Source organism: Vulpes lagopus, chromosome 3 (genome assembly GCF_018345385.1).
Source record: "Vulpes lagopus strain Blue_001 chromosome 3, ASM1834538v1, whole genome shotgun sequence".
Lineage (NCBI taxonomy): Eukaryota > Metazoa > Chordata > Mammalia > Carnivora > Canidae > Vulpes > Vulpes lagopus.
Window position 1 is genome coordinate 89,359,587 of NC_054826.1, and position 18,790 is coordinate 89,378,376.

The window sequence follows — 18,790 nt, forward strand, 5'->3', positions numbered from 1 at the left end:
CTCTCTCTCTCTCTCTCTCTCTCTGTGACTATCATAAATAAATAAAAATTTTTTTAAAAGTACTATAAATTGTGGTGTCTTAAAACAACAGACGTTTATTCTCTGACAGTTCTGAAGGCAGATTTGTTCTTCCTAGCTCTGGCGACTCTCAGCAATCCTCGGCATTCTTTGACATGCAGCTGCATCATTCTGATGTTCTGTTGTCTTTACATGGCCTTCTCTCCTAGACCTAGGAGACCTAGGAGACCTTTGGAGGGAGGGATCCAAATCTCCCTCTCCTTTCTCTTAGAAAGACAGTAATCATTGAATTTAGGGCCCACCCTATTCTTTTTTTTTTTTTTAAGATTTTCATTTATTCATGAGAGACACACAGAGAGAGGTAGAGACACAGGCAGAGGGGGATGCAGGCTCTCTGTGAGGAGCCCGATGTGGGACTCGATCCCAGGACCCCCAGACCACAACCTGAGCCGAAGGCAGATGCTCAACCATTGAGCCACCCAGAGGCCCCTCACCCTACTCTTTTAGCTTAAGTACAATGCAAGATCCCATTTTCAAATAAGATCATGCTCACAGATCCTAGGAATTGGGACTTGACAGTATTTTTCTGGAGTTGGGGGTGGGGAGGAGGTGGCACAATTCAACCCACTATAGTCAGATTTTTATAGTTGCCCTTTATCAGGTTAAGAAAGTTCCCTTTCTATTCCCACTTTATTATTACTTTTGTTTAAACCAACAATTATGTTTATAGAGATTTAAATAGTAGGAAAAAATCTTGCATATTTGCCTATTAACATTTGGCCTACTACCATATTAGAATTTCCTATGCTTTTTATTCCTTTTTTAAATTTTTATTTATTTAAAAAAATATATACTTTTTATTGAAGTTCGATTTGCCAACATATAACACCCATTGCTCATCCCATCAAGTGCCCTCCCCAGTGCCTCTCACCCAGTCACCCCATCCCCCCGCCCACCTTCCCTTCCACTACCCCTTGTTTGTTTCCCAGAGTTAGGGGTCTCTCATGGTTTGTCTCCCTCTCTAATTTTTCCCACTCATTTTCTTTCCTTTCACCTATAATCCCTTTCACTATTTCTTATATTCCCCATATGAGTGAAACATATAATGATTGTCCTTCCCCAATTGACTTACTTCGCTCAGCATAATACCCTCCAGTTCCATCCACGTTGAAGCAAATGGTGGGTATTTGTCCTTTCTAATGGCTGAGGAATATTCCATTGTATACATAGACCACATCTTCTTTATCTTTTTTTTTTAAGATTTTATTTATTTATTCATGATAGTCACAGAGAGAGAGAGAGAGAGAGAGGCAGAGACACAGGCAGAGGGAGAAGCAGGCTCCATGCACCGGAAGCCCGACGTGGGATTCAATCCCGGGTCTCCAGGATCACGCCCTGGGCCAAAGGCAGGCGCCAAACCACTGCGCCACCCAGGGAACCCCACATCTTCTTTATCCATTCATCTATCGATGGACACCGAGGCTCCTTCCACAGTTTGGCTGTTGTGGTCATAGCTGCTATGAACATCGTGGTGCAGGTGTCTCGGTTTTTCACTGCATCTGTATCTTAGGGGTAAATCCCCAGCAGTGCAATTGCTGGGTCGTAGGGCAGGTCTATGTTTAACTCTTTGAGGAACCTCCACACAGTTTTCCAGAGTGGCTGCACCAGTTCACATTCCTACCAACAGTGCAAGAGGTTCCCCTTTCTCCACATTCTCTCCAAAATTTGTTGTTTCCTGTCTTGTTAATTTTCACCATTCTCACTGGTGTGAGGTGATATCTCATTGTGGTTTTGATTTGTATTTCCCTGATGGCAAGTGATGCGGAGCATTTCCTCATGTGCTTGTTGGCCGTGTCTATGTCTTCCTCTGTGAGATTTCTCTTCATGTCTTTTGCCCATTTCATGATTGGATTGTTTGTTTCTTTGCTGTTGAGTTTAAGAAGTTCTTTATAGATCTTGGAAACTAGCCCTTTATCTGATATGTCATTTGCAAATATCTTCTCCCATTCTGTAGGTTGTCTTTGAGTTTGGTTGATTGTTTCTTTTGCTGTGCAGAAGCTTTTTATCTTGATAAAGTCCCAATAGTTCATTTTTGCTTTTGTATTATTTTTGTACATTTTTAGATGTATCTTGCAAGAAGTTGCTGTGGCTAAGTTCAAAAAGGTGTTGCCTGTGTTCTCCTCTAGGATTTTGATGGAATCTTGTCTAGTGTTTAGATCTTTCATCCATTTTGAGTGTATCTTTGTGTCTGGTGTAAGAGAATGGTCCAATTCCATTCTTCTACATGCGGCTGTCCAATTTTCCCAGCACCATTTACTGAAGATACTGTCCTTTTTCCAGTGAATAGTCTTTCCTGCTTTGCTGAATATTAGTAGACCATAGAGTTGAGGGTCCACTTCTGGGTTCTCTATTCTGTTCCATTGATCTATGTGTCTGTTTTGTGCCAGTACCACACTGTCTTGATGATCACAGCTTTGTAGTACAACTTGAAATCCAGCATTGTGATGCCCCCAGCTATGCTTTTCTTTTTCAATATTCCCCTGGCTGTTCGGGGTCTTTTCTGGTTCCACACAAATCTTAAGAGGATTTGTTCCAACTCTCTGAAGAAAGTCCATGGTATTTTGATAGGGATTGCATTAAATGTGTAAATTGCCCTGGGTAGCATGGACGTTTTCACAATATTAATTCTTCCAATCCATGAGCATGGACTATTTTCCCATCTCTTTGTGTCTTCCTCAATTTCTTTCAGAAGTGTTCTGTAGTTTTTAGGGTATAGATACTTTATCTCTTTGGTTAGGTTTATTCCTAGGTATCTTCTGCTTTTGGGTGCAGTTGTAAATGGGATTGACTCCTTAATTTCTCTTTCTTCAGTCTCATTGTTCATGTATAGAAATGCCACTGATTTCTGGGCATTGATTTTGTATCCTGCCACACTGCCAAATTGCTGTATGAGTTCTAGCACTCTTGGGGTGGAGTCTTTCGGATTTTCTATGTACAGGATCATGTCATCTGCGAAGAGGGAGAGTTTGATGTCTTCTTTGTTAATTTGAATGCCTTTTATTTCATTTTGTTGCCTGATTGCTGAGGCTAGGACTTCTGGTACTATGTTGAATAGCAGAAGTTGGAGTGGACATCCCTGTATTGTTCCTGATCTTAGGGAAAAGGCTCTCCATTTTTCCCCATTGAGAATGATATTTGCTGTGGGCTTTTCGTAGATGTATTTTAAGATGCTGAGGAATTTTCCCTCTATCTCTATACTCTGAAGAGTTTTGATCAGGAATGGATGCTGTATTTTGTCAAATGCTTTCTCAGCATCTATTGAGAAGATCATATCGTTCTTGTTTTTTCTCTTGTTGATGTGATCTATCCTATTGATTGTTTTATGAGTGTTGAACCACTCTTGTATCCCAGGGATACAGCCCACTTGGTCATGGTGAATAATCTTCTTAATATACTGTTGGATCCTATTGGCTAGTATCTTGTTAAGAATTGTTGCATCCATGTTCATCAGGGATATTGGTCTGTAATTCTTTTTGGTGGGATATTTGTCTGGTTTTGGAATTAAGGTGATGCTGGCCTCATAAAACAAGTTTGGAATTATTCCATGCCTTTCTATCCTTTGGAACAGCTTTAGTAGAATGATATTATTTCTTCTTTAAACGTTTCATAGAATTCCCCTGGGAAGCCATCTGGCCCTGGACTTTAGTGTCTTGGGAGGTTTTTTGATGACTGCTTCAATTTCCTCACTTGTTATTGGCCTGTTCAGGGTTTGTATTTCTTCCTGTTCCAGTTTTGGTAGTTTGTGGGTTTCCAGAAATGCGTCCATTTCTTTCAGATTGCTTAATTTGATGGCATATAGCTGCTCATAATACATTTTAAAAATCATTTGTATTTCCTTGATATTGGTTGTGATCTCTCCTTTTGCATTCGTGATTTTATTAATTTGAGTCTTTTTTTCTTTCTCTAAGGCTGGCTAGGGGTTTACCTATCTTATTAATTCTTTCAAAGAACGAACTCCTGGTTTTGTTTATCTATTCCACAGTTCTTCTGGTCTTGATTTCATTGAGTTCTGCTCGAATCTTTATTATGTCTCTTCTGCTTGGTGTAGGTTTTACTTGCTGTACTTTCTCCAATTACTTTAGGTGCAACGTTAGCTTCTGTATTTGAGTTTTTCCCAATTTTTTGAGGGAGGCTTGTATTGCAATGTATTTCCCTCTTAGGACCACTTTTACTGTATCCCAAAGATTTTGAATGGTTGTGTCTTCATTTTCATTAGTTTCCATGAATCTTTTTAATTCTTCTCTAATTTCCTGGTTGACCCATTCATCTTTTAGCAGGATGCTCTTTAGCCTCCATGCGTTTGAGTTTCTTCCAAATTTTTTCTTGTGACTGAGTTCTAGTTTCAAAGCATTGTGGTCTGAAAATATGCAGGGGACAATCCCAGTCTTTTGGTATTGGTTGAGACCTGATTTGTGACCCAACATGTGGTCTATTCTGGAGAAAGTTCCATGTGCACTTGAGAAGAATGTGTATGCAGTTGCATTCAGATGCAAAGTTCGGTATATATCTGTGAAATCCATCTGGCCCAGTGTATCATTTAAAGCCGTTGTTTCTTTGGTGATGTTGTGCTTAGAATATCTGTCATTTGCAAAAAGTGCCATGTTGAAGTCTCCTACTGTTAGTGTATTATTATTTAAGTATCTCTTTACTTTGGTTATTAATTGATTGATATACTTGGCAGCTCCCATATTAGGTGCATAAATATTCATGATTGTTAGGTCTTTTTGTTGGATAGATCCTTTAAGTATGATATAGTATCCTACTTTTTATTCCTTTGTGTGGATCCAGATTTCCATCTGCTATCATTGTCCTTTTGTCTGAAGCATTTTCTTATTTTTCCATAGCACCAGTGATGATCCTTTCAGCTTTTGTATACCTGAAAATGTCTTCAGGTCATCCTGTTGTTCTGAGAAACATTTTTTCCACACACAGAATTCTAAGTTGACTCTTTTCCCCAGTATTTAAAGATGTTGCTCCACTGTCTTCTCACTTGCATTGTTTCTGAGGACAAATCTGTCAGGATTATACTTGTACCTCTATATGTAACATGTATTTTCCCCCCTATCTAGCTGCTTTTAAGATTCTTTATCACTGATTTGGCTAAATTAATTGTGACAGTTAATCTTGGTGCAGTTTTCTTCATTCTTGGTGCAGTTTTCTTCATTTTTCTTGTGCTAGTGATTGTTGAGTATCTTAGGTCTGTGGATTTATAATTTTTAATATTAAAATATCTTTCTATCCCCTTCATGCTCCTCTTTTTTGGAGACCCTAATTATTTGTACATAGGCTTGAAGTGTCCCATAGCTCATTGATGCTCTTTTATTTTTGTTGATTCTTTTTCATTTTGTGTTTCATTTTGGATGGTGCCTATTTTTATGCCCTTAACCCACCAATCTTTTTCTCTATAATGTCTAATCTGCTTATCCATCCAATCCAATATCTCCAATCATGTAGTTTTCTTTTCTTTTCTTTTTTAATATACAGCTGTTAGCACATCTTTAAAATATCACAAAAAGTCTGAAAAATCATCTGGCATCTTGCTGTCTGTAGCTGAACAACTTAGATCTTATTCATTAGCCTGCTGAATTTTTCCTTTTTCGGAACCAGATACCATCCAAAATTTTTCTGATATCCTTTTTTTAACTCTTGTGGCTTGCTGAATCAAAGCAGCTAAATTTGATACAAGTTTAGTGTCATTTCCTTCAAGAATTAACTCATCTTTCTGGGCTTGAGATACTGAACAAGCAACAGCTGGTCTCATCTGAACCCAGCAGATGTATTTTTATCCAAGAAATTTCAGACTTCAACAAGAGAACTATTCTTCTGAATTATAACATTGATGGGGAAGTGAGCACACAGAGACGTCATCTTGCACTGGAGGCCCAGTGTAACACCCTTGGCCATGTTCTGTACATAATTACAAATACTGTGAACATAGGTCCTTTCTATTGCCCAATTATTTGTCAACTTGGAACCTCTTTTTTCTTTCAAGGAGATTGAGTTCTACACTGCTGTAGTTGGAGTCCCTCCTCATATTTCTTCTGGGGGCCTTCACAATAGCAGTATAGCCCTTCAAAGTGATGTCAACATTTTCTGCAACACCAACAGTCTGATTGCTAAGAATGATCTTCATTCTTATGGTAGATGGGGCCAAAGAAAGCTCAAATGTTTTAGTTTTCAACTCTAAAAGTTTGGTTTTGGCCTTTTTTATATCTTTCATGTCTCTGTATAACTTTTTTTTTTGCATGGGGTGATAGTTTCATGATCATTTTCATGGTATTTTAACTCATTATTGACATCATAGAAATATTATTGTGTATTAACTTTTTGTTGTGATAAAAAATGTCATAAAATTTATCATCTTAGCCATTTTTAAGTGTATGATTCAGTACTATTGAATATACCAACGCTCTTATGAGACAGGTCTCCAGAACCTTTCATCTTGCAGAACTAAAACTATATCCATTGAACAACAACTCTCCATTGCCCACCACCCCTAGCCCCTAGTAACCACCATTTTACTTTCTTCATATATGAGATATACAAAGTAGTCAAATTCATATAAGTGGAATCACATATTATTTTAACCTTTCTGACTGGCTTATTTCACCCAGCATAATGGCCTCAACTTTCATCTATGTCATATAATGTGGCAGGATTTCCTTCCTTTAAGGTTGCATATTAATCCACTATGATAGTTAATTTTTAAAAATGATTTTATTTATTTATTTATGAGACACACACAGAGGGAGGCAGAGACACAGGCAGAGGGAGAAGCAGGCTCCATGCAGGGAGCCTGACGTGGGACTTGATCCCAGGTCTCCAGGATCACCACCTGGGCTGAAGGCAGTGCTAAACCGCTGGGTCACCACCAGGGCTGCCCAGCGGGGAGAACTTCTATATCCAAATGTTTATTTGATTTTTTTGTTGTTGTTTAAAAGACATTTAAAGGGGTGCCTAGGTGGCTCAGGCAGTTAAGTGTCTGCCTTCAGCTCAGGTCATGATCCCAGGGTCCTGGGATGGAGCCCCACATAGGGTTCCCTGCTCAGTGGGGAGTCTGCTTCTCCCTTTCCCTCTGTCCTTCTACCCTCGCTCATGCTCTCTTGCTCTCTCAAAAAATAAAATCTTTACCAAAAAATAAAAGGCATCCAAAACAACATATAAAACTGAATCCTTGATCTTCCCCCCCCAAATGTGATCATAATTCTGTCCTTCCCATGACAATAAATGGCAACACCATCCATCTAGTTGCTCAGACCAAAAATCTTAGTGTCATCTTTGACCCCTGTTTTGTGTCATAACCAAATCAAATCAGTCATATAATCCTGTTGTATATATTTCAAATTATATCCAGAATCTGACTGTCTCTCCTCACTCTATACTCCACTGCTTCTTTCTGGACTGAGCCACCATGCACCAAGATCCTTTGCCTTCTCACTATTGTCCTGCTTTTTTTTTAGATTTTATTTATTTGACAAAGAGAGAGAGACAGCACACAAGCAGGGGGGAGCAGCAGAGGGAGAGGGAGAAGCAGGTTCCCCATGGAGCAGGGAGCCCAATACAGGCTCAGTCTCTGGACCCCAGGATCATGACCTGAGCCAAAGGCAGACACTTACCACTGAGCCATCAGGCACAGCCGTTGTCCCTGCTTCCACTCTTGCCCTTCTACTCTCTTCTCAACACAGGAGCCAGAGAGATTCTTCTTCAATTTAAACTAGATCATGCCACTTGTCTGCTCAAACTCTCCCATGGCTCCACACCTCACTCAGAGTGGAAGCCAGTGTCCTACCAGGAGCCTAGAGCTCAGTGACCTACCCTGCTCCCTCTTCCCCTAGTACCTCTCTACCCTCCTCTCCCAGGACTCTCCTGTCACTCACTCTCTACTGTAATCACACTGGCTCCGTGTGTTCTTTGAACACCCAGGCACGTTCCTTTCTGTTTGATACTTTTTGCTGCTCCCCTTGTCTGGAATGTTGGCCCAAGTCTCTTCATGTCTCACTTCCTCACCTTCTTCATGTCCCTGCCTACGTCACCTTCTTACAAAGTGAGGACTTCCCTCAACTACCTTATTATTTTTTTTACTTAAAAGTAAAGATTTAGGGCAGCCCTGGTGGCGCAGCGGTTTAGCGCCACCTGCAGCCCAGGGCGCAATCCTGGAGACCCTGGATCGAGTCCCACGTCAGGCTCTCTGTATGATGCCTGCTTCTCCCTCTGCCTGTGTCTCTGCCTCTCTCTCTCTCTCTCTATGAATAAATAAATAAAATCTTTAAAAAGTAAAGATTTAATAAAACCAATTAAGAAACAGATTTTTTTTAACATGAAAACCAACTTCTAGCCCTATGTGTGGCCAGATGGGTTTTTTGTGCACTTCAAAATTAAGGCTGCTTTGGGGTGCCTGGGTGGCTCAGTTGGTTAAGCATCCAACTTTTGATTTGGGCTCAGATCGTGATCCCAGGGTCCTGGACTGAGCCCCACATTGGGCTCCAGACTTGGCGTTGACTCTGCTCAGGATTCTCTCTCCCCATCTCCCTCTGGCTCTACCCACTCTCGTGTTTTCTATCCCTCTCTAAAATAAATAAATGAAAATCTTTTAAAAAAATTAAGGCTGGGGGTCCTTGGGTGGCACAATGGTTTGGTGCCTGCCTTTGGCCCAGAACGCGATCCTGGAGATCCGGGATCGAATCCCACATCGGGCTCCCGGTGCATGGAGCCTGCTTCTCCCTCTGCCTGTGTCTCTGCCTCTCTCTCTCTCTCTCTCTCTCTGACTATCATAAATAAATAAAAATTTTTAAAAAATTAAGGCTGCTTTAAGTCAGGATCGCCCATGCATTTTCAAAGGGCTGAGTACATGAAATATGTTTCATGCAAGTCAGAAACATTGATGTCTGCTTTCCTCTAGAGCCAGATTCTGCTTCTCTACCTGTCTTACTTCTTCCTCAACGATGTTGTTTAAAGGAGGAATTTGCTTCTCCTTCTCTCTCTGCCTTCTCACCTTTATTTTTCTCCACAGCACTTACTACCCTTTGACATGCTACATTTGTTACCTGTTTCCTTATTTACACATTTGTCCCTGCACAAAGTGAGCAGGGATTTCTCTCTGTCTTATTCTTTAATGCATCCCAAGCTCCTATATTATTGAAGGAACACAATAAGTATTTGTTAAATGAAAAAAAAAGGTGAATAAATGAGTAAAAATACCTCGCTTGAATGATTCGTTGTGAGATCTGCGTTAATAATAAATATAATTTCAAGACTAGGTCTGGCAACTACATAATGGGCACTCAGTACATGTGTTGTCATTGCTATTATTGACAACAACTGAACTCCAAGGAGAAGGGGGAGACAAGGAGGAAGGGGAGAGGCTCTTACCTCATCAAACCTCCTGTTTATCATCATAGGAAATTTCAAGTTCTGGCTCCTGGCTGAGGGAAGTAGTTAAGGAAACAATTTAAAGGTAGGCTAAGGTGTTTTCTATATAGAAGTGGGGCAACAGACACAGAATAACAATGAGAGCTAATATTCCTTGAGCTCTAACTGTGTGCCAGACACTTGCTAAACACCTTACATACTGATTATCTCCTTAAATTTTCACAGTCACCCCTTGTGGTCAATTTAATAATTACTCCCCTTCTACTGATAAGGATACTGAGTCTGGGAGAGATTAAGTGACTTGCCCAATAATTCCCTGCTAGGAAACGGCTGAGCTGGGAATTGAACCCCATTAGTCTGGCCACAAAGCTCATGATAGGTGCAGGTCAGCAATAATACTGGTCTGGGGAGCTGCCAAGAGGTTGAGTCATCAGAAATTAATTATCCAAGAGATCAAGTTAACAACTGGCTAATGGAAACATCACTAAATCTTACACAGCAATCAATTGTCTTTCACGTCCTTGTAGTGAAAACAAAAGTGTGACAAGGAGTCTTAAGGCCTATGAGTCGCTGTTCTCTTGCTGAATTATGTTGACCATACATACCTGGTGTCGAGTGTGCAGAAGCCAACCTGGAAAAATGCCACAGGGAATGGCAGGAGCCCCAGTCCTGTCAGTTCTTCATGGAGATATTGGTGGCCCAGCCTGGGCAGAGAGCTCACCACTGGCAGCACTTTAGAGGGACTCAAGTGGCAATTACTACACCAAAATATGCTTTATGACAGGCTCTGAGACGCAGAGGAGCCACATTACTTCTTGGGTGTTGCCTTAGGTAATTACTCAACCCCTTGGAAGTTCAGTAAAAAGGGAATAATGATACTCATGCACTGACCACTGAGTGAAGAAACCATATATGCACTATGCCTGATTTATACTAAATACTTAAGAAACAATAGTTGCCATTATTAATAAATGAAGCCCTAGTGGGCCAGGATGATGTTAGTTTGAAGTAATAATAATTAGGACTACTATTTACTCAGCGCTTTTCATGTTCTCGGTGCTTATGTGCATATCAGTTATCTATTGCTGTGTAACAGAATATCCCAAATTGTAAACCAACACCTGTAATAATTATTATTACTTTTGATCATTCCGGAGGTTGAACAGGCTCAGCAAGGAGGTTCTGGATAAGGGTTTTTCATGCAGCTGCAGTCAACACTGGCTGGAGCTGATGTCATTTCAAAACCTTTGTCAGTCCCAGGCCTGATGCCTGGGCTGGGGAGATTCAAAAGGCTGGGGGCTCCAATAGTCTGTCTAAGTGTGATCTCTTCATGTGGTGCCCCAGCCTAGGTTTGAAGGTAGCTGCACTTCTTCCTGGATGACCTAGGGCTCTAAAACCCATATCCTGAGAGCCAGAGAGCCAGATGGGAGTCGCGCAGCCTTTTTGTCCTAGCCTCAGAAGTCACATGGTATCACTTCCACTGCTCTCATTACTAGTAAGTCACAAGTTCAGCCCATATTCAATATGGGGGAGATTAGTCTCCGCCTTGGGAAGGAAGAGTGTCAAACAATTTGCAGACGTGCTTTAAAACCACTGCATGTTTATCATCACATTTAATCTCAGAAGGTAAACAATTATCACTATTTTACAGATGGGGAAATTTAGAGGATTAGATGCTTAGAAGATTAAGTGATTTGCCCAAGGTTATAAAGTTAGTAGGTGGTGCAGACAGGATCCAAACCAAGGCTAGCAGTCAGACCCTAACATCTGTGTTCTTAATCTGTATGCTATACAAATCACCCTAGACAGAAGACAGAACATATGTAAGATATTTGTTTATAAGCTTTCTTATGCAGTGATTACTAAATGCCAGGCACTGTTCTAAGCACTTTTCAGGGAACTATATAAGGTTCAGGGAACTATATAAGCTCATGGTAGAGGCCCCAGGAGTCAGGCTTAGGTTGCCTGGGCTGGGACTGAGACGAAGGAGCCTCCAGGAAAAAGCTCCATCACAAGAGTGCAGAGTGAAGGCTCCCATTCAGTTGAAAGGCACAGAACTATGCCTTATGTCCTGACTGTCCTCCCACCTGGCCCCAGGCTCCAGCAGTTAGAGAATGAAAATAAACTAAAGAAGTCTAAGGCATCTACAGTAATGGTGTCAGGCAGGAGGCCATGTCTTAGGGCCTGGGAACAACAGCACCTTGCCCTGCTGCTATCACTGCAACAAGGTCAGTGGCAGCCACCATAAGGAGTCCCAGAGCTCTGGGTGTGCTCACGTGAGCACCATTGTGTGCGGGCGTGTGCACGCACGCGTGCGCACACACACACACACACACACACAATAGTGTGAGACACATGGATCCATCTAGGGGTCATTGGAGGGGTACTCAGTATCATGCAGAAAAGGTAGAGACAGAACTGGGGAAGCAGGATTTTGTGACTGTTGACAGTGAATAGACAGGAGGACAGTTTGTATGGGAGTGCATTCATTTCCCACTGCTGCTGCAATGAATTACCACACACTCCCACAAATTTATTACCTCATAATTCTAGAGGTTTGAAGCCTTATGTGGGTCTCATAGGGCTAAAATTAAGGTGTTGGCAGGACTGCAGTGCTTTCTGGAGGCTCAGTGGAGAATCTGTTTCCTTGCCTTTTCTGGCTTTTAGAGGCCTCCTACATTCCTTGACTCATGGCCCATTCTTCCATCTCCAGAAAGAAGAAGATTGGAGCTGACTCCTCTTCCATAGTTACATCTCCTTCTAACTCAGCAAGGGAAGATTCTCCTCTGAAGGACCCATGTGATTAGATCAGACCCATCCAAATGATTCAGGATAATCTTGCCATCATAAGGTCCCTAACCTTGATCCCATCGGCGAAGTCTCTTTGGGCAAATGTAGTAACATATCCACAGTCTCTGGAGGTTTGGAGTGTGGACATCTTTGGGGAACCATTATTCTGCCTACCATATGGAGATACTCCAGGAAAACTGTAGTTTATGGAGATACTCCAAGAAACCTTTAATTTTCTTCATCCAGAATCTTGTTTCCTTGCTTTGGATATATGGGAAGATAATGGTTAATATATTTTTTTCATGCTTGCCACTCACCAGGTGCTACTCTAAACACGCCAACTCTGTAAGGTAGGTACTGGATTTGACCCAGTCAGTCTGGCCACAGAGCCCATATCTGTAACTGCCACACTTAACTGCCTCATTCCTATGAGTGCCCAGGAATACAACCCCATGATTGGCAGTCAGCAAGGGTTTACAATTCCTGCTCCTGGGATGCTAAAAAAGAGATCACAATCTTACTTGACTTTGCTGGTGTTTCCTTCAGGGCCTTGCCCATTCTCATTGCCAGTTTGAGGCTTCAGGATTGCTCAGACAACAGCCATTCCAGCAGAAGGCTAAGTGCTGTCTAGGATTTATCTGCTTCAGAAGAGTTAAAGCCTTACCTGGCTTGTCTCCCCTACATTTTCCACTTTGGTGCATTAAAAGGGTTTAGTGCAGAATGGAGAGGTATCCTTGATACTGGTAGGCCCTGAAACTGAGAGGTAAGGTTGGGACAGTGCTAGTATATGTGGATGTTGGGAGCTGGCCAGAGAAGAAAGAGCATTCTGGCTCTGATATTTTGTAACTCTCCTCTGAGCTTCACTTTCCTGTGAAATAGGCCGATCATCCTGCTGAACTCTGCAAACTCCTTAGAGGAGTAAGTGAGACCATGCTAATGCAGTGTGGGCACACATCCTCATGGAATCTTTTGGGGATTAAATGAGCACATCCCTGTGAAGAGCAGAGATCAACTCTCTGGCACCTGGTAAGCACCAAGTGAGTCTCCCTATTGTAGACTCTCTCTGGGGAACTTCAAAAGCTTCAATTTCCACTCACACCAAAGTTTTTGCCAGTTTTCTTTTGAGCTCTAGACCTAATGGCTCTGTGTTCAACAGGACATTTCCACATGGAAGACACACAAGGTTTGCTCATGCTCTGGGCCTTTGTACATAATAGGTAGCTCTGCCTAAAAATACAGCTGTTAAGAAATAAAAAGCCATTTTCTAGGTTTGTATGCTTTGGGTGGCAAAGGACAAAGACTCATTATGCAGCCTTAAGTTAGGAAAGCTACAAGGAGGCCCTGAGTGGGGGCAGGCCAGGTAGGAGTTTCAGCCATTGACTAGTCCAGTTTTGTTGGCTGGATTATGTCACTGCACAGGGTCCTTTTGGGCAGTCTTCCCTTGGGAGAAAGGGCCTCCTCACTCCTGATACTTGGCTACCCTTAGAGGATAGGCAGGATGACGGAATACAGCCCCAAAGTTTTAGGGTGGCCTCCTTTGGAGAACCAGGAGCTTAGCTATTTTTATCACAGGGCCCTCAGAGGCACTAGCTTCTCTCCTGTGGAAGCCCATCCCTGAAGCCTTGGCCTTGGGTATTCCTCCCCACAACCAGTTCAAACGTCCTGGCTTTGGGACGCCACCTCATTAGTCATTCTTTCCTCTGCTTCATCGCGTCTAAACACTGTGTGTTGTAGTAGTTGATGTCCAGAGCTGGTTCCCCAAATAGGCTGCCAGCTAGCCAGGGCAGGAAGTGCATATTATTCACATATGTATCATCACCACCAAATGGGCCACCACTACATATCTGCTAAGTGAATAACACCCTGAGCATCTTCAGTGCTTCTTTATGAGTCCTCCTGTCCTCAAAGGAGGTATGAGGACCCTCTACACAAATTAGGCCAGCTGAGTCTTGGGTAGCATTTTATTTGCTGATTTTTATTTTATTTTATTTTTTATTTATTTATGATAGTCACAGAGAGAGAGAGAGAGAGAGAGGCAGAGACACAGGCAGAGGGAGAAGCAGGCTCCATGCACCGGGAGCCCGACGTGAGACTCGATCCCGGGTCTCCAGGATCGCGCCCTGGGCCAAAGGCAGGCGCCAAACCGCTGCGCCACCCAGGGATCCCTATTTGCTGATTTTTAAAAGAGATTTTACTTATTTATTCATGAAAGACAGAGAGAGAGAGAGAGAGAGAGAGAGAGGCAGAGACATAGGCAGAGGGAGAAGCAGGCTCCTTGCAGGGAGCCTGATGTGGTACTTGATCCCAGGACTCCAGGATCATGCCCTGAGCCAAAGGCAGACCCTCAACTGCTGAGCCACCCAGGCATTCCTATTTGCTGATTTTTAAAAAGTAAATTAGTTGGTTTTTTAAAAATTTTTATTTATTTGAGAGAGCAAGAGAGTACACATGTGCACACATGCACACGTGAGGTGGGAGGGAGCGGAGAGGGAGGGAAAGGATGAGGGAAGGGGGAAGAATCTCAAGCAGACTCCATGCTGAGCACAGGGCCTGATGCAGGGCTTGATCACATGACCCTGAGATCATGACCAGAGCCAAAACCAAGAGTTGATGCTCAACCAACTCAGTCATCCAGGCACCCAAATCAGTTTTTATTTTTTTAAAGATTGTATTTCTTTATTAATGAGAAATACAGAGAGAGAGAGGCAGAGACACATGCAGAGGGAGAAGCAGGCTTCCTGTGGGGAGCCCGATGTGCGACTTGATCCCAGGACTCCAGGACCACACCCTGAGCCGAAAGCAGATTCTCAACCACTGAGTTCCCCAGGCGTCCCCCAAATTACTTTTTTAAAATAGTATTTTTTGTAATTAAAAATAACATGTACATTGAAAAAAACTTTTTAAAATTCTGAACTGTTAGTTAAACGCTAAAAATTCCTCTCATTTCTATTGTTCTATTGCCCACAGCTCTATTTAATGCCCACAGGCAAACACTAGGAAAAAATATTTTTAACAGCTTCATTGATACATCATTCAGATACTATACAATTTTCTAATTTAAAGTATATAATTCAGTGTTTTTTGGTATATTCCCAGGGATGGGCAACCATAAAAATCTAGTTTTAAGACATTTTTATCTCCCCAAAAGAAATTCAGGATCCATTAGCTGCCATTCCTGCCCCTGCCCCTCTCCCAACCCTAAGCAATCACTAATCTACTCCCTGTCTTTATACACTTGCCTATTTTGGACATTTCATAGTAATGGAATCATATAGGATTTGGTTTTTCATGACTGGCTTCTTTTACTTGGCATGTATTTGAGGATCATCTGTGTTGTAGCAGGGTATCAGGGCTCCATTCCTTTTTATTGCTACAACACGTTTTATTAACCAATCATTAGTCACTATTAACAATGTAATACGCTCCCTGTGTTTGTTCAAATTGCCTGAGTTTGAGCCCCTCCTGAGCAAGTTCCTAGATGACTGACTAGGTAAATCATAATCTCACCAAGCCTGCCTCAGTTTCCTCAAAAGTAAAATTTGAATAACAACAGAATCTACCCCATAGTCATTGTTGTACTGTCACAGTAATTAGCCTTTGCTGAGCACTAACTAAGTGCCAGGCACTTTATAAAGATCATCAAACAGTGGGGCAGCCCGGTGGCGCAGCGGTTTAGCGCCGCCTTCAGCCCAGGGCGTGACCCTGGAGACCCGGGATCAGGTCCCACGTCAGGCTCCCTGTGTGGAGCCTGCTTCTCCCTCTCTCTGTGTCTCTCATAAATAAATTTAAAAATGTTAAAAAAAAAAAAAAAAAAAGATTACCAAATAGACTTGACTTACTAGGGAATTGTGGTTAGGAGATCTCCCACGGTCGCACAGCCCCTGAGTAGGCGATGGAGGTGAACAGAACCACAGGCCACCTGACTGTGAACCCTGCACCATTAACGTAATAAAATAACAAACCGTGTAGCAAGGGCCTTGCAAAGCAAATGAATCTAGCGAATAATAACTGACAGAACTATAAAAGAGCAGAAAAAAAAAAGAAACTGACTTAACATCTAAAGACTTTTGCTACTGTTAATATTTTCGCTATTTTCTTCCAGTCTTTTTTCTTTTATGATTATATTCATTTATTCATGAGAGACACAGAGAGAGGCAGAGACACAGGCGGAGGGAGAAGCAGGCTCCTCACGGGGAGCCTGATGGGGGACTCGATCCCGGGACCCCAGGATCGCGCCCTGGGCCGAAGGCAGACGCTCAACCGCTGAGCCACCCGGGCGTCCCATTTCTTGCAGTCTTTAATTTGTCAAATTATTATTTAAACAATTATTAACAAATACTATTTTCCGACATAGCAAAAATTCTAGAAGATCGTGGACATCAAGCTTCCGCGTCTGTTCTCTCAAGACACGTTTAGATCAGGTGGCTCTACCTCACAGGACTGTAGGTATTTTTTCCCTGCTTACTATTTCCTTCACATCACTAGAGTCCCGCCAACCTCAATTCCTATCTTCTAAAAACCCCATCTTGAGCACTTCCCCAGCCCACCCGCGTGCCACGGCATCGCTCACGGTCGCATACTCACGTACGACCCCAGGAAAGCGCAGGCGTGCGCGCCCCGCCCACTTTCCAGGACCGGACGCGGACGCAGGCGCAGCCAGCACCCAACGCCCAGGCCCCGGAACCGAGCCCAGGCAGCCCAGGGCCGCCTCCCCGACTTCTGGGGTTCGCACGCCACTCAGGCCCGCTAACCCCATAGTCTCTCTGTTTATGCTTTAGATCACCTAGACCCGAAAACGGAGCCAAGCCCTGCCCGCCCCACCCTAACAGCCCTAAGCGCGGCAAAGCGCGGCGCACGGAGCGGCCCACGGAGCGGCCCACCGCGGCGGAGGTCCGCCGGCTCCCGGCGTGCAGCGCGGCGATCCCGGCGTGCCCCGCGGCGATCCCGGCGTGCCCCGCGGCCGGCTGCGGTGGCGCGGTACGGGGCTGCGGGAGTGCTGGCGGCCGGAGGCGACGACGCGGGGTCGACATGGAAGTGTAAGTCGTCCGCGGCGCGTTCCTGGCTTTGCGTAGACGCACACGGCTGGGGACGGCTGGGCCGAGGGGACGCGGGCACGGGGCGGCACCTTACACAGGCTTGGGGGAAAGGCTTGGGCGGGACGCGGGGAAGAAGGGGACCCTCGCTCTGCTCGCTCGAGACCTTCGTCCCTACTCCCGCCCATGCCTGCGGCGCGGGGCCCAGTGCGACGAGACCTGGCGGCCTTGCGGTGTGCCTGCTCCCCCCACCCTCATTTCCTAGCGTGCCCTGGGTCGCCGTGCGGACGTCACCCGGCCTCCCGGCGGGGACCTCGAAAGTGTAAAGCCCCGAGTCCGCCCTGGAAGTACTTGCAGAAGAGATGGATACGTGTTGGGGTAGAGCTTGGCCTACCTTGGGGAAGAGGTGCTGGCCGAGTTTGTTGAGCAGTTCGCCTTGCTAGGGCAGGGCCACGTTTTCTGGGAAGAAGGAGGTGCTTGAGGCGGACGGGGATCGCAGAAGCAGAAACAGCCCGTGTCTGTGATGTTTGCTTAGTACCACGTGCGGATGGAAGTTTTTCAGCTGCTCCGCGTGTGGGTTTTTTTTTTTTTAAAAGACTTATTTAGGGGATCCCTGGGTGGCGCAGCGGTTTGGCGCCTGCCTTTGGCCCAGGGCGCGATCCTGGAGACCCGGGATCGAACCCCACGTCGGGCTCCCGGTGCATGGAGCCTGCTTCTCCCTCTGCCTGTGTCTCTGCCTCTCTCTCTCTCTCTCTCTCTCTGTGACTATCATAAATAAATAAATAAAAATTTAAAAAAAAAAGACTTATTTATTTACTTATGATAGGGTTGGGGGGGCAGAGACACAGAAGGAGGGAGAAGCAGGCTCCATGCAGGGAGCCCGACGTGGGACTCGATCCGGGGTCTCCAGGATCATGCCCCGGGCTGAAGGCAGGAGCTAAACCGCTGCGCCACCCAGGCTGCCCTATCTAAGATTTCAAGCTGGATTTTTCCAGGACATGTACATGGAATGAATTCTGACCCAAATTCTTGTTATATATATATACATATATTTTTTTTAATATTTTATTTATTTATTTATGAGAGACACAGAGAGAGAGAGAGAGGCAGAGACACAGGCAGAGGGAGAAGCAGGCTCCATGCAGGGAGCCCGATGTGGGATTTGATCCTGGGTCTCCATGATCATGCTCTGGGCTGAAGGCAGGCGCTTAACGGCTGAGCCACCCAGGCTCCCTGTTACATATTTTTAATTAGGATTCTCAAAAGACCTTTTCTTTCTTCAGTCATTCAACCTGATGCTAGGAAAAACACCAGCAATTTTTTCAAGATCTTCCTTCTCTAGAACAAGAATTGTATTGCCTCTGAGGGTGTCTTTTTTTTTTTTTTTTATGATAGTCATACACAGAGAGAGAGAGAGAGGCAGAGACACAGGCAGAGGGAGAAGCAGGCTCCATGCCCTGGGAGCCCGACGTGGGACTCCATCCCGGGTCTCCAGGATCGCACCCTGGGCCAAAGGCAGG

At 44.0% G+C, this 18,790-nt stretch overlaps 1 protein-coding gene across 7 annotated transcripts in view; it reads left to right on the top strand.

Moving 5' to 3' along the window:
* Positions 1–15,031: 15,031 nt before the first annotated feature.
* The window catches only part of LOC121488081 (CGRP receptor component), a 67,778-nt gene continuing 64,019 nt past the window's right edge, over positions 15,032–18,790 (top strand). For 3 of the 7 annotated variants that reach the window (XM_041750351.1, XM_041750356.1, XM_041750354.1), the window contains exon 1: positions 15,032–17,273. In XM_041750351.1, the coding sequence (XP_041606285.1) occupies positions 17,266–17,273 (8 nt within the window). In that variant the 5' untranslated portion in view covers positions 15,032–17,265. The remainder of the gene's footprint in view (positions 17,274–18,790) is intronic. The other 4 variants (XM_041750352.1, XM_041750357.1, XM_041750353.1 and 1 more) reach the window with 4 other exon arrangements.